The sequence below is a fragment of the Agelaius phoeniceus genome, chromosome 2, assembly GCF_051311805.1.
Source record: "Agelaius phoeniceus isolate bAgePho1 chromosome 2, bAgePho1.hap1, whole genome shotgun sequence".
Lineage (NCBI taxonomy): Eukaryota > Metazoa > Chordata > Aves > Passeriformes > Icteridae > Agelaius > Agelaius phoeniceus.
In genome coordinates this window covers 31,410,711-31,431,320 of record NC_135266.1, presented here as the reverse complement: position 1 = coordinate 31,431,320, position 20,610 = coordinate 31,410,711, and the positions used below count along the sequence as shown (strand labels likewise).

The 20,610-nt window shown below is 39.1% G+C and overlaps 1 protein-coding gene across 2 annotated transcripts in view; it reads right to left on the bottom strand.

The window, feature by feature from the left end:
- The window catches only part of AFF3 (ALF transcription elongation factor 3), a 329,101-nt gene that overhangs the window by 23,494 nt on the left and 284,997 nt on the right, over positions 1-20,610 (bottom strand). For both annotated transcript variants that reach the window (XM_077173416.1, XM_077173417.1), the window contains exons 12-15: positions 19,727-19,851; positions 15,835-16,036; positions 13,160-13,284; positions 333-396 (exon numbers count right to left, since the gene is read on the bottom strand). In XM_077173416.1, coding sequence (XP_077029531.1) covers positions 333-396; positions 13,160-13,284; positions 15,835-16,036; positions 19,727-19,851 — 516 coding nt within the window. The remainder of the gene's footprint in view (positions 1-332; positions 397-13,159; positions 13,285-15,834; positions 16,037-19,726; positions 19,852-20,610) is intronic.

Here is a 20,610-nt window from a genome sequence, read left to right as displayed (position 1 = left end):
TGAGATGCAATTATAGGACCTAGCCAGCTAGTTAAACTGAGAAGATAGGTATGTGGATCCTTTACGCAGCCTCCATTACTATAGTTACTAATTAAAGCAAAGGGATAAATGGAAAGTTTTATTTATCCAGGCCTTTATCTCAGTAAGTCATTATTTGTTAAGTCATAGTTTATTGGGCTATGAACATTTGATTATATAAACATTTCTTAATTTAACAAGCCTAGCCATCCTTATAATAGATTTTATAATTACCCCAGGAATACTGCACTGATGAAGAAACTGCATTACAAAAATTATTTGGAGCAATGTAACTGGAAAGAAAATGTTCTCACCATTGCATCTGCTTTATGCTTCTTCCGTTTAGCTTCCTGCATAAAGTAATCTGCATTGCGTGGTCTACCAGGGGAAAATAAGAAGACATTTTATTATTTTCTGAAGTGCAGAATATTTTAAGGTTGTTTTTCCCTTATTTTAAACCTGATTTGCAAACATTTTTTATGAAGAAAATACACTTATCGTGTAACCATGCATCTTCTATTTTCAAATTGCTGCCTGTGGAGACAATAGCATTTATGGCTGTTCTCATTCTTTAGAAGTCAGTGATTCAAGTAAAGAAAGGCTAATAAAATGCATTTTTATGGATTATATAAACTGCTTCCCAAATTAGTGCAGTTCTGATCTGCAAAATGGATACAGGCATTAAGCAGAACAAGATATTCTGTCTTCTCCTCTCCCTGGTGCTTGCTTACCTCTTTTTCTAGTCCTCTATGTACATTGTTATTTGCCTTGGCTTCTCCCTCCTCTCAAAACAAGTGCGTGTTTAATCTCTCCACTCTGAAAACACACACTGAACCTGCTTGCCTCCACAGCTACATCTCGCTCTTGTCCCTCTTATCTGTAAGCATGCTGAGTACTGTTTACTTTTGCTTCCTGGAGTTCATCTCTGACTCAGTGCTGGGCCACCTGCTGCAATTCTACTGGCATTCCTCATGCCAATTTCCCCATTGATTTCTCCTCAAACAAATATGGGAGATTCCATCCCTTCCTTAACCTACCTGACCCACTGACTGCAGGGCACAAATTCAACTTCTGTTTCTGTCCTGAAATTCACAAGTGCGTTTGTAACCAGATTTATCCACTCTCATTCAAAATGGAAACAAACTGATGTCTCTGTGTCACCACATCAGTGAGCTCCTCATGGCTGAAGCTAATTTCTTCATCTCCTCCCACAAGCTCTCCCTATGGCACCTTTATAAGTCACTGTGGAGAACAGCCGTTTGCTGTGTCATTTCAGACCATAACCTTGCATCTTCAGTCATTGCCTCTCATAAAAGTCTTCACATTTCCTGACCCTGCAGATTCTTCCTGTCTCATGTATGTGGGAGCTGACCTTCTTTCTCTACTCAGCTGAAATATGCCCTGGTTCTTCTCAGCTTATATTGTGGTTACTACATCCTTGTCTCAGAGGGGGAAGTTTTGACTTGCAAAATAGTTTTCTTAATATTGATTAGAGTATCATTCCTTTGTCCTCATCTCAAGAAAATGAGATTTTCCCGAGTATTTGGAGTTTGAATTCTGATGTTTTTACTGCTCATGTTTTTAAGAGCTTGGTGTTGTAAACAATATGCTATTATTGCCACTCAGCAATCTGTTGTATGTTAACTCCAATAGGCAGCTCAGCTCCACTCACTCATGCACTCACTCACTCACTCACTCACTCACTCACTCACGCACTCACTTCCCTCCCGCGGGATGGGGGAGAGAATCAGGAGAGTAAAAGCATGGAAGAGTAAAGTAAGAAAGTTTGCACATTTAGATAAAGACAGACTAACAGGTAAAGCAAAGTAGAACAAGGAAATCATCCACTTCTTCCCATGGGCAGGCAGGTGTTTAGCCACTGCATGGAAAGCAGGGTTTCAATGTGATTAACAGTGACTTGGGCAGATAAATGCCACCACTCCAAATATTCACCCTTTCTTCCTTCTTCTCTCAGCTTTATATGCCAAGCATGACACCATGGTGTGGTCAGCAGGGGTCAGCTGTCCCAGCTGTGTCCCCTCCCAACTCCTTGTGCAACACCAGCCTCCCTCTTGGAGGTGTGGGGTGAGAGGCAGAAAAGGCTTTGAGATTATCCCAGCCCAAAAAATTCATATTCCTAACTTTTTTCCCTTGAAATTGGGATTTATGAGCACATGTATTTAACAAAATGTTTTGTGTAAGTCAGAGAAGATGCAGATCTAAAAAGTGAAGTGGGATGGATGAGTAAAACATTTGTGCTCATAGCAGTAAGAACATGCTCAGATCTGAGGTAAGTGGGAGCATGAGGGAACCTCTTGACAGAAGAGGGGGGCTATATAACCTCCTCAAGAACATAAGGCTATTTGAACAGTAGATTTACTCAGTCTGTTTCTTTCTATTTATATTCACACAGTTTTAAGGACATTTAATTGCATCAGAGGAAGTTAGTCAACCTTATTTTGAAGAGAAGAAAGGCTAAATATAACTAGATAGAAATGAAATTCAAAGTCTGGCAAATTTAGAATGATTTCTGTCCTAAAAACCTTGTAGATCTGAAAAGCAGTTCCTTTGTTCCAACTTTCTGTTAAATAATATTCTCCTGCAGAATGAAATTTCACCCCAGCTTACTCTACCAGTTAGGTCAGAAAGGGGACTAGACAGGTTTGTGTCCTAGTATCTCATAATCTACTGCCAATGCAAATACTATGCCCCAGAAGACATTCTTAATAAGAAGAACCATCTGAAACTGGTCTTGGTCAATTACAAAATATTACACATTGAAACAGTCTTAGCTTGATGCAGAAAAATAGCTATGCTTTCAGAAACACTGAAAGAATTCTTAAAAAAATGTTAAGTTCTGTCTATCTTGTGCAATGACGTAGGGAAGATGGTTTACTATGAAGAGCAAAAAGCAAAGCCAAGTAGAACAAATCAACAAACCAAGTCTCAGCTCTCTGAAATGATGAAAGTGATGAACTTTTACATGAGCCTGTCAAACTCAGGTCATTAAAATACATCCTCTCAAACATTCCCTCCTGTATATCACCCAGCACTCCATGCTTAATTTTCTTGTCTGAAGCATGGTAAGAGGCTGTAAAAACAAAGTGAGATAACACAATGTAATTATGGTTGACTTATTTATACGTTAATTGTAAAATGGTTTTCAACTTGCAGCAGGATTTATTCTCCTGAGTTATGATTAGCAATGAAGGTATTAGCAGGAGATCCTGAACCAAGGAGGCTTGCATTGAGGGCCCTGCTACACGATGGTTAAGCATAACACAGAAACTGAAGTCATTGGTTTGTACCAAGCTGCTTGCAAAATCTAATATAAAAAAAGAAGCCATTAAAATGCCATTTTAAAGCAAAGCATAAATATATTCTCCATGTGAACGTTTAGGTATTTCCATAGGAAAAATACAAGATTGATTTAAAAATCAGGGCATGCCTAGCAGAAATTAAGATGCATTGGGAAAAATTGGATAGGGTATCATTTTTATTAGCTTCCTAAACAGAACTTGCTCAGTAGTGTTAATAAACATGCCAAGTCAAATTCTGATGTCTTTATGCCACCTATGAAATACTATTCTTCAATTTATTGCTACATGTTAATGATGTTTCTATTCAGATAACTAACGTGCATGTTAGGTGCAAATGGGAAGCAGAAATGTCAAATAGATTCAATGTATGTTTTTGTATCATTTTAGTAACAAAAAGGGGTGCTTAATTTAATTATTTGCTGAGGTTTTTTAAAATATGAGTTAAAGGGGTTCCAAGTTCAGTTTTGTTTAGCTTCTCACTGCTCATGAACATAATCTCTCTTTTTGCTTTCAGGACACTAGTTTAAATTATTATGTCATGAAGTAAAAAAAAAGAAAAACACCCTCTTTTATGGGCTCCTTGAAGATAAGAGGCTGCCTGAGCTCACGGACATATGCAGACACATGAGAAAACTGATGCATAAATTAATTATTCTGGATAGCTCTTTTGCATACTGCATATTTTTTATCTATGAAGTTAGTCATATTCTAATTTTACAGATTCTGAAGTTACAGTGACCAAGAACCCATGCCTGCTACAAACATGAAGGTGCATGCAAACCTCCTCTGCAGCTTGACCTATTTACTTATGCTGGTGATAATCTCAGACTGGAGATTCCACAGGTAATCTCACTGGATGCTAATTTCAGATACTATATGTTACTGATGAGCGGAGAAAAAGTAAGTGTGTTTTCCCACTGATGAGATTCAGAAAGATCTGTGGCTAAAACCCTTTTCAGATCTTTGGTCTCAGCTTTGCAATCCCCCTGCAGATCACAGTCTTGCCACAGCCAGAGAAGCAAGAGAATAAAAAAAAATCCTGGTAACAGGCTACTGGTTGAACTGGAGTGCCTGTGAGTAGCAGAAGCAGCACTGGAGACTCTTTATGTTTACTGGTCATGAATGTAAACTGAAGTTGCAAGGAAACTTATTCAGTGACTTCTGGTTTTCAGACAATTGGGTCAGATTCTCCTCTTTAGTTACAACTGTATGAATCTATTGGCATCAGCACTTTCACTCCAGATTTAAAAACAGAATTCAGACCTCTTGTTAAAAAAAAAAATTAAAAGAAGTCTGACTTCAAATTAAGAGATAGAAACAAATGTTTTATCTCTATTAAACTGCACAAGAAAGTCTTTTGTTTCTGAATATCTGATTGTTGGTACTTTTAGAAATATAGTCCTCTTCAACAAAGCCAAAAAGGAGTTCTAATACACTGCTGTAATGCATCTCATATATCTCTCTGAATGGCAAGAGAAAGAGCGTAAAGCATTAGAGCCAACTAAGTCAGACTGCTGGTGAATTCTCCCTGGGATCAAGTGTCATTATGTGAAACTGGCTGCTCTCGAGGAGAATTTACCCTACTCTGTTGATTGGGGAAAGCAATCAAGTACCGCTGGAACAATTTCAACGCATTCTCAGTCAACACTAGGCAGTCACCTAGGCACTGCAACAGAATCCAGCCTTTTACAGAACAACCCCCCCACGGCTAGATCTGATAGTACAAACAAGGCCAGGCTTCCTTTTCAGCAGTGGCATTCAAACCATTTATGACTTTGACAAGGGCAGCCTCAGTAGCATGGCTGTGGCTGAATCCAGGATGAAATTTATCAAACAATCCACTACTGTCCAGTATTTCTCTCACTCGCCTTGGCACCACTTTCCCTGGGAGCTTGTTGAAAACCAGCAGGAAGGACAGCGTATCCATTGCTTGTTATGTTGCGCGGGATCCCAGCGTGAGGCGAGATGGCTGCGGGCATTGGAATTACTCCTCTGCCAGAAGCAGCCTTTCAGAATTTCCAGGCTGTTGAGCTCCTAAGAGTGGTGTCACCACTACCCAGGTGACTGCCTGTCTGTGTATGTTTCTCTCATCCTATTTAACTCCATGCCATTACAGGGCATCTCCGCCACCTTTGTCTTCTGTGCTCCCCTCTGAATTTAATTTACTCCAGTTTAGCGGATAATTGCAAAAGTGTAAACTCATGCAATAAAAAAATGGGAAGAGAATCAAACAAAGTGAATCAATAAAAGCCTTACTTTGTACAGTAATTTATCAGCATCTACTGCAAAATCTCCTTGGAACTCAGAACAGCCACTGGTATTTACAGAGTATGGTGTAGCTTAGACTCCAATATACAATTTTAATTATACTGCATTCAAAACCACATTTTTCATCTAATTTTTATATTTTATATGAACTAAATACTAAACCATAGCATTTTCTGCTTCATTTACATAATCTACCACTTGTACATTATTTCTTGCTGTTGTATGGTGCTTTATGAGGATACATTAAAAAAACCTAATAAAAGTTCAATTAAACATCATAAATGTAGCCAAGTGCATATTTTAATACCCTTCAGAGATAATACTGCTGAAGTGTTGTAAAAAAACAAGCTAGTGCTTCCTCAGTGTACAACAATTTCATATAGTAAAAGCAGCTTAAATCATCATTCTAAATAGAGGAGCAGTTTCACAACTTTAGTAACTAAACCCTAAAAAAATGAATGTGTTGGAAAGGAGTAGAACAGCAAAATGAGCAACTTCAAAATATGATCAGAGCTAGGGGCAAATCAGAAGAAATTAGCTAACCAGGGTGAACCCATGTACAGTTTTGAAGCTGTGCCAGTATGCCCTGAACTTTCAGTCCAGGAGGAGAGAAAAATCCTGTAAGAGCAGGAAAACCACATAACATGAAAGGCAGGTGTACAGAGCCGATTTGCTGTCTTGTAACAGGATGTGTCAGGAGCTTGTTTGACACTCTGGGTCATAGATAAGGGTGTTCATCTTTGGGTGAATGACAGAGCTCAGCAGGTGTTACTATACAAAATAGTGCTCTCCCCCGATGTATCACAGCCTCCTGCCCATTCCACCACTTGAAATAAATGCTGTTTTATGGGATGTGGCACTGCTGTGTCTGAGGCATGGCATACATAGTGGCACACAGGCTGGGGGAGAGCCCATGGCACTGCCAAAGTGGGTACCCAGCTCTATGGAAGTCTCATGGTCACTCTGGCAGACCCAGCAAGGCTGGAAGTTCAGCAGAGGAGCATGCAAGTGGAGAGGGACAGGAGATAAATATTGAGCCATTTAACTGATAGTACTATAGGCATTTCAGAAAGATAGGAACAAAGGATCTGATTGGAGTTGGGCCAAAATGTGAGAGAAATTTACCCAATCACACAACTACACAACTACTATCTTGTTGGGTTTAGTATAACAAGGTCAATAGCTTAGATAAGATGAATAGATGAATAGTACAGATACCTAGAGAGGGAGTTACTGTTGCAAAAAATAGCAGACAAAATTAAAGCCTGGCATCTAATGGAAATGAAATGCAGAAGGATAAAAGTAAGTGGGGACTCCTATTTTGGCAAAAATGCAAAATCCCCCTGACTAACTATGTCAGTGTAGCGAAATACAGGAGAACATGAGAAAGAGTCAAAATCTACTACAAATTCCTGTGTATGACCCAGATTCATGACTTAAAGATTTCCATGTGAAATCAATATCTAGACTGAAACACATAAGGGCAAAGTGTACAAGTGAACAGAGAGGCATGAAACAAGTATTCACAATAGGGACTTCAATAAACTTTCCTGTTTTAAAAGTAGAGGCAGAAAACACTGTGTGCTTGCAGATAAACTACAATTTTGTCTCTTTTGATGTTAAATAGATGTTCTGAATGAAGCTAGTTACAGTTAGCCTTTATAATCAGTCCTACAGAGACAGGGAAGTACCACAGCAGTCCAGATCTATTTTGTTTTAAAATGCCACAGAATGACACCTTGAATTCTCAAGAAGCATCTGTAAAGCAAAGGCAGAAAGACGTTTCTGGGAGAGGGTCCACCTGATGTTTCCAGCTCTGATGAGGGAGAAGACAAGGTGTGGGTGAAACTGTTGGGTGAGAGTATATGTGAAGCCTGAGTCAGTGAATGGGGTGTCTACACTGAAAGAAGCAGGTGATCCTGAAACAAAGACCCTGTCCAGGGATCCTGTCCTGTGGAGCCTGTCTAAGACACTTCAGTAATCACAGGATTTGAAAGAAATCAGAACCAGGCACAAAAGACCAGGAAGACATCTGATAAGGGTTTTGGGAATTGATGTTCCTCATGTGTGTTATCACAGCCCCTCTGAAGCTCCATGACTTTTTGCTGGTTCTCAAAATGAACAGGGTATTTCCAGGGTAAAAATCAGTTTGAATGGTCTACCTGTGATTCTCTAAAAAGATTATGACTATTGCCAGTGTGGTTTGTCATCACTGAAAGATGAAAATATCCTTTATATGTTGAAGGAATGATCAGGAATGCTCTAATGCATCCTTGAGGAATCACAGCCTTTGCACCCTAGGGCAATTTCAGTATAAAAGGGAAACTTCTGGGTAACTATATTGTTAAAAATGGACTTGAAGCACATTCTTCAAATGTATGTAAAGTTATTTTCCACTGCCACAAGGACAGCAAAGCTGTCTTGGGAATTAAACCTCAGATAGAGGCATTAGACTATCTTTTCCCCATCCCATCCAGGAATCCTGGCATTGAGTGTGATGAAAACCCACACCATTCTGTGATCCAGCACAAGCAGACAAACCCCCAGTTACACTGCAATGGACTTGTAGATATTAGTAGAGAAACAAAACCTAAGGAAAACAAGCCCTGACAAGAACTTGAGATGTGGTAGAACAACAAAATCAATGGGAAGTTAGATGAGTCTTCCTCATATTCAGTGTGAGAGTTCGACTACTAAAAGAGCTGCAGGGTTTGGACTGTCTTCGTTATGCACTGCAGACATCTGCTCATGGCTCACCATGCAGAGGTGAGGAAAGACTGGGAGACACTGCTGGAAGAGATTGTTCTCTCCCATCTGTGAAACTCAGTTCTGCTTCTGGAACCTGGAGGAGTGTTTGCTGAACCTGATTAGAAGACCCTTGTCTTGCTTACTGTTATGATTTACAGTGGATTGAAAATATTTTCTAGTCAATCTGTAGAGTAAGAAAAAGCTACATTAATTGATACAAATAGATTCTCTTTCATGAGTAGCAAAATATTCAGAGACTATTTCAGACCTTAGTCTGAAGCATTCATTCCTTGGCTGTGCCTGTGCAAGTGAAATAAGGAGGGCGAGGATACCAGCTTTATCATTTAATCATCCATGCAGTGTAATTGCTAATATTCTCCCTGGCATAGTTTTGAGCTCAGACAATGCCTGGGCACAGCTTGGGGACAGCACAGGCTAGGGACTGTTGTCAGGAGACAGTGAATGTGTTTTGTTTTGGGGAGTGAAGACAGTTTAATCATATAAACATAAGCCTGCTGAACCACTTGCTTACAGGAGCAGAGGAGGGACATGTATGTAGCTAAGTTCAAAAGAGGTCCACAGCTCTGGCTTTGGCAACAGGGACTAGTGGCTAAAAATCCTATACTCTGAAAATCTCCTGCTAGAGCTGATGAAGCATCAGTTTCCCACCAAAACAAGCCCTCATAAATGTGCCTTTAAAGGTGACCCGTGGTCTTGCAGAGAGCAGGCAGCTAAATTATCTAATCATGGGAGGCAGTGTCTGGCATGTCTAATGTTATTTTCTCATGATCAGCATACATGTGAGAAATTCAGTGCCATAAGTAAGAAGGGAAGAAGAGGAAGACTGGGAGGGTCAGACCAAGTCTTGAAATCCCCTAAAGCCAAGAAACTTAGAGCAGTACACAGCAGGCATATGAATTTGTGAAGAACATAGTGTCATAGGGGTTGGTCTGACTAGTTATTTTCTAGATTGCTGATGAGAAGAAAGAGGAGCCACTCTCTATTCCTGAACTGTGCTCCTCAGGATGTGTTCAACACTACAAAAGTACCTCTAAATACTTCAGGAATCCTTAAGGCATTTTGAACAATTCAAGTAAGATCACTTCCAGATGTATGAGTCACAACCTAAGAGCACTTTTTCCTTTCCACTTTAAGGAGGAATAACAAGGAAGAGAAGACTGAAAATGAGACATTTGGAGTTCAAGTCAAAACAAAGAGATGTGCCAGGAAGTTATTTTCATAAGCTCTATAGGTAACACCTTTACAGGTGAATATTTTCTGGGTATATGGTTTACTGTTTGGCAAACAAACACGGGAATTCTATCCCACTGCAGAATATGTCCCTTGGACAATGATGGGTGTCTGTAGCACCTAAACCCATTAAAGTGGAAGAGGCATTGAAGAAAATATGAACTTATAGAAAAATGCTGTAGACAATGTATTATCTTGTTCCTATAATGCAAGAAAAAAAGAGAAATAAATGTAAGTGAAGAAAAAGCACACCCCAAGTTTGAAATTATAACTCAAAATTCAGGTAAAAAAATAATTCCAAGGAGCATGTTCTGATTTAGTTATAAGGAAAGAAGGGAAGCTGGGTACACTCTGCTACTTTTTTATACCACACAAGCAGTATTTTGAGGGTGCCCTTGGGCATCCACAGGATGTCTATGCCTAGCACTTAAAGGACAACAGACTTTGTTCCTAAATGCAGTTATTGGGAATTCTGTTATTCAGTGAAATTATAGAAGGACTCAATATGGCTTGAAGCATTATTATGTAGCCTTGAAAATCTTCTCTTCATGGAGTCAGAAGTCACCAAAAATCCAGGAAATCTTACTAGAAATTACTACTGGATGCAGCATTGATGTCATTGAAGCATGTGACATGCTGGGTACCTCTAAGTATATTCAGATTCACCAGCAAACAATGGCAAACCAGAGGAAGGAGACTTTTGCCTGTCTTTTGAAGACTGTTAGCTATATTTACTGTTATACTGCAGTGTATGTGTATACAGCACTCTGCCAAGCAAGATATACTTTTTACTGACCTACTTGTGTTCCAATTTATTGCTAGTGACAGCTGTTGTCAATGCTCTGGAGAAAATAAATTGAGAATACAGTAAAGAGACACTGACTGGTCAAAAAAATTAGTTGTTGTTTTAAATCAAATATAAGGGATTTAGTCTCTTTAAAACTTTAGAGTCTGATTAAAATTAAGACTTTAAAGCCATGGCTGGATTACAGTAATTCAGAATTCATGGATTATGAGATGAAATACTTCATAGGCATCATTTAGGACAAATGCTGCCATTAGGATTACTACATAATTTAGACCTACTGTATTGCATTCCTTCAAATCCTCTGCTGTGGTGCTATACAAATTTGAAAGGCACTGGCTGCCATATTTAATTTGATCCTTCTAACATGTGAGTCAAATTTGTTGACATTTAACATTTGCAGCCAGTCTAATCTGCTACATTTCAGTGACTTCTCTGCAGAGGAATTTCAGAATGAAGATCCAGTGTAGCTGGTATTCTGGTGGTGTATCCCAGCTACAAGTTGTGGATGACAGCTGTAGTACTTGACAAGCTTCTTCCTCTAGCTAGCACAACTGGCATTTAACTGTTTCTGGCTTTTAAGGCCAAATTAGGACATATTTGCTTCTGTGTTTTATCTTTTTTGCCTTTTTAGACTTTGTTTTAGTGGTGTACAAGTTGCTTGGGGATATTCTACATGGAAGGCACTACACATGAACAGTTTAATTGTATCTCTCTCTGAAAAGATGAAACAGTTTTATTGGAGATGCTTGCCAGAGGACCAGAGGAATCACTTGTAACACTAATGGAGAAAGCTGGTGATAAAAGCCTCAGATGATAGAGATGGTGACCAAAGCAGATCTCCTACAACTATATCCTAGGGGAAAAACAAAACAAACCAACAAACTAGTCCCCCCCTCCTTTTTTTTTTTTTTTTTTTTTGCTGACAGCTTGAGGGAAAATCAGATGAAGACACAATAGTTTTGTTGTAACTGTTTCTATGCTCTTTTCTAATCCAGAGATGAGCACATCCTACAATTTTGACTTTTATCAGACACTCTGACACCTTTCTGCCTTGTAGGTACATGTTTAAACTGCAGAAAAAAATTGAGCAGCCACAAGTAAATTATAGATGACAGAGTATTTTAAGAGATACGAAGAGTTAGGTAGTACTTATAAACAGCTTCATGTTTCCTCAACAGAGATTGTTGAGTAAGTGTACCAAGAGAGTTAAAAACATGGCGGGAGGTGGAGAAAGAGGGTGAATAAGGATGTATACACAGGAGACTTTTCTCCAAAAGAGGCGGAAAAACTGATTACATTTATTCAGCTCACATCTGCTTATGACTGCCGTGAATATACACAAAAATTAATCTCACCAGCCCTCTTTTCTTGACATACAAACCAGTTACATCCTTTTGAAGTCCACAGGAATTATTTATACCTTATAGTAGGAAATATGGTGTCATTTTATGAGAGGCTGCTGTTTCTCTAGTTAACATTGAGACCATATAGTGTGAACAAGCATAACAACAACAGTAATAATAATAATAATAATAATAATAATAATAATAATAATAATAAATTTAAAATAACAATTTTGGTAGAAAGCATTTCCTAAGGAAACCAGGTTGTTTGTTATCCCTGGGTTTCCTTTGGTATAAAGGAGTTTGAGATGTCATGGGTGAAAGTCTGGATGTAGGAAAAATATGTCAAGGTCACACAGCTCAGAGCTTCAGGCAGTTTGAGGCATACCTTGAACAGAACCTTTTCTACACTACCCAAAACCAAGTATCAGTATTTGCAGTCAAAAATAATCTGGGTTTTCTAGATACTAGGATTTCAACCTTCAGTTTCACCATTATATTCACTAAATAATACTATGTCCTAAATGACCTTGGGGACAAACCAGTTTTTTAATCTACCAAAAATAAAGACAGTTAGAAGCTTAGATTATTTTAAGAGGAGGAGAGCAAGGGATATGTGAAGAATGAAGTGGAAGTGGGGAGGGCCAGATATCCCTACAGATATTCATGCTAACCATTGCTGCTTCCTGTTCCCCCTGCTTTTGTGATACCTTTAGCTGAGCAGAAGTAGCCACGACAGCAGCAGCTGCCAAGGCTCAGGGAGGCAGGGATGACTCCAGCCTCAGGCTTGCCCTGCTCACTGGCTTTGGTGTTGTGGGATTGGACCCCTGCCAGCTGCATGCTGCATCCTGGCTCTTGGCTCCCTGTCCTTTAGGGAACAGACACTCCTCACTGCTCCCTGATGCTCAGGGACTTTTGACAAGAGCCTTTGACAGGACAAGTGGGGGTGACTCAAAACTGAAAGATGGTAGGTTTAGATTAGCTGCTAGGAAGAAATTTTTTACTGTGAGGTGAAGCATGGGAACAGATTGCCCAGAGAAGTTGTGGAGTTACCCACACCTCTAAGTGTTCCAGGACAGGTTGAGTGAGGCTTTGAGCAACCTGGTCTAGTGGGTGGCAGCCCTTCCCACAGAGTGGAAATTGCACTCAGGGATCTCTAAGGTACCTTTAAACTCAAAGCATTCTATGACTCCATGATTCTATGCATTCTACTGTTCTGTGGTTAGAAACTTAATTTATGATGAAAAAATTAAGGTTTTATATAGTATTTCTCATTTATTTCTCAATGTAGAGTAAGTATTACTGTAATACTGCAGGCAATGTCTCACTTCCTGTTGGACAAATTGTATTTTTCTCTCTTTAAATGCCATTGTTTTCTTTATTTTAAAGTCATATATACTCACATATCATCAAAGATAAGCTTTGTTCTTCTGCAGTCCCTGGGTGTGGTGGACAGAGGTGACCAAGGCTCTGTTTGGAACTGTGGCTTATTGCAGAGAACATTTTCTGAATTGATGTGAATTGCTTTCTAGACAACAAACAGTAGATAAGATATTTAGGAATTGGTTAATAACTTAAAAAACCCCAAGTAACAAAAACCAGAGAGTCTTTGCTTTCTGTTGTAAATAGGAAATTAATTTTCCTGCTATTTCATCAGGGAGTATGTATAAGTGTCCTGACATTGATGACCACAAATTCACAGATATTGCTCAGAGCACTTTGTAAAGGGTTTGAGTTTCAATATGATATACAGCAGAAACTGAGCAAAATTTTTAATAGTAACTATCAAAATACTCTGAAACACAGCAAGTGAAATTATTAAAGAATAGATCTGTTGTCATTTAGAAGATTAAGTTATACCTCTGGCCTTCAGCTTCCAACCAAGCATTGTACCTTGCTTAGGAGAGCACAGCCCATGTTTGACTTGTTTCACACTACACTGGTGATGTGCTTGTGCGGGATGAATTTGTAGTCCAGGTTTCTTTGTGCTCCAGAGCTCCCCTGATCAGCTTGAAAGATCACTTCTCTGGGCTACAGTGGAAGCACATGTCTTTTGGCAGGGTCTCATGCAGTCCCTCAGCTGCAGCCCTGTTCTTCATGTGGCCTCCTGAGCACCTTCAGCCCACCAAGTGACCTGCTGTGGGGGCTACTGTGCACTGGTATGGAGCAAAACAGAGGGCCCCAGGTGGTTTTGGGTTGATAATCACTGCCAAAAAATGCTGTTCCAATGTCAGGTGACAGGCTAGAAAGGCACCAGGGACATGGGGAAAAAAGCTCAGATGGTTAAATGCCCACTGTGGGCAAGCTTTGCTTGCAGCTTTTCACAGATATTTGAAGGACCACTTGGGTCTGCCAGTTGGGTGCAGGATGGGAAGATGGGATAAAACAAAGCTAAGTTTAACATTTATAGTTCATGAGCTCTCATCTTCTATGTGGCACATCCAGATCAGCTCATCAGGCTAAAGTTTTCAGATGAATAACCAGATACATATAAATTTTATTGCAAAGGTTGTTAAGTGTTGACCAAATGGTGCATTGCTAGGCTATGCAGAAAATCTTAGTGAAATGCATTTGCTAAGGGTGTGGATCATAAAGCAATCACCTTTTACTTTTGATTTCCAGCACATTTGCCTGTGAAGGAATTTAAATTATTTTCAAGATACCCAGTGAAGAATCATAATTATAATTCTGAATGGGTTATAAACTTCTAAATTTATGTTTTGCAAGTTAAAATGTTTAAAACTTTACATTTAATTAATGAAAAATAAATTAGTAACTATAATATGTTAAAGGACTTTTCACTGGAATATTTTATGTAATTGGTCTTTTTCAATTTACCAAAAGCATCTGTGAGATATTCTTGGAAAACACAATTTATGGCAACCTGTTTTTGAAAACGTGTCCAAAATTAAGATTATATTTACTATTTCCTCCTCTGTTCTCACAAAAACCCCAAAAACCCCAACAAAATTAAAGTGTAAACATGTATGCTTAGCAGATACAAGGGGGCCACTTATCCCCACAGCAAAAATTGCTGGAAGAGGCCACTGCTGCAATTCAGGTAGCTTGTTTTTCTAGTTGCTTAGACACTAATACTTAGGGTTTTGAAGCCTCTTTTACATCAAATAACAAACACAGCAAATAGATACAGAATAAAAAACATTATTAGCTTTTGTAGCAAGGAGAGGAGCATGGGCAGCAGAGTGCCTCCGCAGCTTCTCTAGATGCTACCACAGTGAGCATCAAGATGATGGCATCCAAATTGCTTCTTCTAGGTATTTCACACAAAGCACAACAGTGTCATGGGGAGGAGGTGACAGTAGTCTGCCCTTGATCATCTACTCTCAGTGTCTGTAGGTTGGAGGGTAGGGTATGATTTTGAAAGATCAGATGAGAGAGAGATGGAAATTCCTCAATTAAAAGAGGTAATGGGCTCTTCACTCCATCATTCTAATCACAGAACTCATGCAGAAATGGAGGAAGCATCTACTCCTCTCTCTCCATCCTCTGAATGCAGAGGCCACAATGCAGTGTTGTAGTACAGACTTATCTGGAAGAGTGCTCTGGGCACACTTGGTGTGAGCAAGACTCTCTGATAAGGATATGAATACAACTCTGATGGAACTGAGCTCTGAGGCTGGTGCTAAGATGTCACTGGTACAAGCAGAATCTGAAGAAGTTTGTTCTAAGACAGAAGAATTTGTCTGCAGGCACTCCCATGGTTAGGCAGTGGCTGAGTGAGCCCTTATACAGTAGGGACCTTATGCACCAGGAATGCAGGGGACTTGCATCATGCCCAAGCAATGCTCTGGAGGCCTAAAGCCATTCATCTTGGGCCATTAGCTTTCACCTTCTGCTTATGTAGCCTTTGCTATTTGCTTGTGTTACAGACTGCCCTCTTTCCTTTCTCCTATGCCTTGCTAAACTCCAAACCAGAAAAGCTGAACTTAGAAAATAACATTCATTATTACAACTCTTTTTTTTTTTTGCATAACATTCTGCAAAAACTATCAGACTGCAATACAAAGTGGAAAATATACTGCTAAGCTTTATATTGTGAACAACAGCATACACTTACATTGAAGTCCCCAGGATGTGGCTGTGACTGGATTTCACCCTTATGTTTTTTGCTGGAGGAGATTGAAGGTAATAGACTGCTGCCATTAGGTCTGCTGGAGGAAGTTAAATCATCGTTGGAATATTTGTGTTTTGATGCATCAGAGAGGGGAGAGACGGGTGACCGAAGCATTTTCTCATTTTTATTTATTGGTATTGCCAAGCTGGAAATGGAAATTACAGTAATGGAGTGTCACAAAGCTGGCTTTGAGAAAGGTAAATGTTTTATATATTACCAAAACTTTGAATTTAAAACCTGCTGGTAGGATAAAGTCTATTGGTATCTGGAAACGAGCTTACAGTATTGGGACCAAGAGTTCATTTACAAATTTGTATCATGTTTCTTCTCTTTCCCTTCAAGGCAAATTGTCATTCTGGAGTTAATATAAAGTCTGTATCAGAGTACTTGAAAAAAAATACAGAGATAAATGGCTACTTGCTCACCATTTCTTAAGGGATAGCTGGAGATGAAGATTAGGCTCTGAAGTGTAAGTTCAGGTTATGGAGCCCTATTTCACCATTACAGGTGACAATTTATAAGCCATGGCAATAAAACCATATGTGAACTAAAACAGGAAATGTGTTTAAAGATGACTGGCTTCTCTTTGTGCTCAGTGCCTAGCCTTTGGTAGCAGTGTTTATACTAATCTAATACAGATTTTGAAGACAAAGAAAAATAGGCTGATAATGCAGACAAAAGGAAACATATGCAAACAGTAGACACAGAGAAATGGGAGCTGGTCTATCTTCTAAAGCAGAAAGCTGTAACAGACAGTATTTTCAGCTTTCATTTATTTGGGAGAAGTTTTGGATGGGAAGTCAGGAACCTTATAAATATGCCCAGAAATAAACTTCAGATGCATTAATTTGAAGAAAATATTTAGCTGAAAATCTTAAAACAACACACAAAAAAATGCAAGTTATTTTAAGAAGATAGTTGGCATTAAGACTAAAACTGTGATTAAGGTCAGGAAGACAATTTTAACACTATACCTATCCTTGTCACATTCCCCTTTATTCAGCCTATTACTTTTTATGGACAATTCTCAGTTCTTTATAGTTACTGTATCAGACAATATACACTTAATGGAATCACAAAAAAGAATACAGTAAAAACCATACTTCATTTCTGCACATAATTTCAGGGAACAGAGCTAATTAAATGTGCTCTTATCATACATTTGTCCATTTATCTGGCAAGTCTTTACAAAGTAGCTGTAAGAGAAGCCATGAATTGTAATTCAGAGCCTTTACTGTTTCAAATGGCATAGTACCTTTAAAACACCATGTCAACTGTTTTGCTTTAATGACCAATTGGTGTTTATGAAAGCAAGACTCCGAGTGTGAAAGATAGACAACTGTGCCCTTCTCCTCCTCCTAAGAAAAAGAACATCTTTGGCATTATGTTGAATGTGCAGGCTGATCCTGTAATTTCTTTTCCTCTTTTCAAACATTAACTCATGCCTTGGCTACCCATGTTTATACATCGCTGTCAAAGTGTGGGCCAAAGCATCCAAGGCAAGCCATGGCTCTTTGGAAGTATACCCAACCCTCAAAAGCTTAGCCCTGAACTTGTGAGGAGTAGCTGAAATTTCTACTTGTGCTGCACAAATGGCCTGAGTAGGGCCCACCTAAACTTAGTGTGAGCAGCAAATCTTATACTGAGAGGCCATGCAGAACAACTTGCAGCAGAGGACTGTCAGAACTGTGATCTGCTGGGAATGGGCAGATTGTGGATCTGATATAGGTGCAAGAGATTTGGGGTATCTCTGAGCCTGCAGCCTTTCTTGTCAAACAGGATCTTACTTAGTCTGACTCTCAGCCTGTAATTCCACAATAGAAAATGCTTATGGCTGAAGGTGGTCTTGCTCCTCTCATTGCTACCAGCCCTCAGCTGTGCTGCCAAAACTGTCTGGGTGGCTTTACTGGGAGATGAATAATACTACTCTGTCAAAAAAACCCAAAATAAAAGAAGGAAAACACCAGAGAAAAAGAAAGATAAAATAGAAAAAGGGTAAGTAAAAGAGACAGGAGGAGAAAAAGAGAAAAGAGAAAGGAAAAGAAAAAGAAGAAAAGGAAAAGGAAAAGGAAAAGGAAAAGGAAAAGGAAAAGGAAAAGGAAAAGGAAAAGGAAAAGGAAAAGGAAAAGGAAAAGGAAAAGGAAGAAAAGGAAAAGGAAGAAAAGGAAAAGGAAGAAAAGGAAAAGGAAGAAAAGGAAGAGGAAAAGGAAGAGGAAAAGGAAGAGGAAAAGGAAGAGGAAAAGGAAAAGGAAAAGGAAAAGGAAAGAAGAAAGAGTTTTGGTTTCAAACAAGTTTTTTGAGTATATTTACAGGAGAACCTGAGAGGCATGGTGTAACTGGATAGGAGATGTGCCAGCATGAGCAGATGCTGGTTGCAAGAGGAGCAGGAGGTCCTGATATCTGCACTGCTGGTTTAGTTACAGCCTCAGTAGCCCTTCCTCAGCTGTGGGAATATCAGCATTTGAAATCATGTCCTACACTGTGGCAAAAAACACAGAAACGTCTTGGAAGCAGAGCTAACCAGGAGGCAACTGTAGGAACTAGGAGGCAACTGTACATTTCAGAAACTCTTTGTTCCTCTTAATACACAGTTGCTACTGGAAGAACTAAATATAATGTCAAGAAAATCACAAATTATTGTCTTGCTTCCAGGAGGCACAGAATTAACCCTGTGACACAGCAAGCTATGACAGCCATGCTAGTCTCTGAAAATTAATGCAACATAAAACATATGACACTGGGGTAACAGGAACAGCATGTCTGCATGCAACCACCCACAAGAAAGGAACTGTTCTGGGCATTGTTTTCACTTCATGAAACGTATGTGACATGTCAAGACAAAGAAATTGAATGCATATTTTTGAATAAACACTGTATATATCAGTTTTCTTTGGGATTTTTTCCAGTATTAATGACAAGAATTACTCAATCTCATCAAAGATGTGTACAATAGAAAAGCCTACGACAATAAAAACAAATATTTTCTTTCTTATTTTGTAGCAGTTTCAACCCAAGAAGTAGCCTGATACTACCAGAAAATAATAATAATAATAATAAAAAAAATACTGATAACCAGCATGTACCAAGAAGAATGCAGCTGAACTCTGAAACTGTGCATGTCTAAGTTTGACTGCTGGAAGCCCCCAGAGAAACTCAAGTGTGATTGCTCTCACATTGATAGGGCTCTGTGTGCATAAACCATGCCAGTAAATGCTAAATATTCATTTTTTGTTTCATACCCTATATCCTTTGAAAATCTCACTTTTTAAAAAGTTTTAAATTCCTTGTCCTGGAATACTTACTAATTACACAGAATGGAATGCTTGTAATCTCAAAAATACTGATTCTCAAATATATTCTGGAGCTGAGTATTGCAGGCATTGTTATGAATATTTTTTTCAATCTTTTCCACACAGCTGATACATAATTCTTTTTATACAGCCAAACTTAAAGCTTGCAACTTGTAAGTAAAGAAAGCAAAGAAAGTCTAAGAAAGGGCTATAAGATGGTTGTATATGTGAATTGCTGCCTACAGCACAGTGTTAGGGAATATGTCTTGGACAATCACACTGCTCTAACTAGAATTACTTGTTTTATGAGCCTCACACTTGAGCTCACAACTTCTTTGTGCAACAGGATGAAAATGCAAGTACATGAATGTGTCAGGAGCTACTAATTTCATCATTAAACCAGAAGAACAGAGATGCAGTGGCTAATTTTTCAACATAAAATGCAATAATTAAAAAATAAAGGAAGGAAAGGAACAAAATAACACCTGACAATAAACTGCAACTAGTTGTATGATTCAGTGGTAACTAAGAAGGAAAAATCTTACCTATTTTCATTCATATTGCAGTGATTTGCTGTTGTGATGCTTTGGGCAGAGGCAGCTAATCGTGAAGAAGTCTCTCGCTCTAAGTGGGTCTTCTTGATGTCTCTGCACTCTTCCTCATTCTCACACTGAGTGAAGAAAAAAGTAATAATTTTTTATGGTTTGGATTTACTACAGATCCAAAAATATTTCAACAAGTCAGGGATGGTATTTTCTGTCATTTTGTTACAAATGATGATACTTTCTTTGAGTATACAGCTAACACGGATCAGAGACGATTGATCCATGTCTTAAAAAACAAAATTTAAGAGGCAGCATGTAAAGAAAGGGGTACAATATAAAACTTGGTTTCCACTACTTTCCCACTTAAACCAGGGTTGCCACCTTTCAGATACTAATAAAAGAAGGACAAAAAATGAAGAAAGATAAAACAATATGGAAGACTGTTTAGATAAATGGTCCTCAAAAAATATACAGATCCATCTTCACACATACAGTAGCTCAGAGGGCAACAGATGATTGGTTGCACAGCAAAACTGTTCAGAAATCAGATGGTAATTCTAGTTCAGAATGACTTTTGGGGTCAGATCAGTACAAACAAGCCAGAAAGCCTGGTCAGACCAGAAAGCTTTGGCCATGGAGAGGAGGGGGCTTTCCCCTTGGCCCCAGAAAGTGAGTGGGAGAAGCATGGCAGAAGGGTGGATGTGAGCAGAGGGCTGTGCTCACCCAAGCATGGTGACAGTGCTGCTGAGGAGGGGGCAGCTAATGGACTGTGGTCCTACTCCTACACCTATAGCCCCAAGGGAAAATGGGGCCACCAGGGTGTGAGGGAGCCAGGATCCAGGATCCAGAACCAGTCAGGTCCCAGGTCTCTGCCAATGCATCCC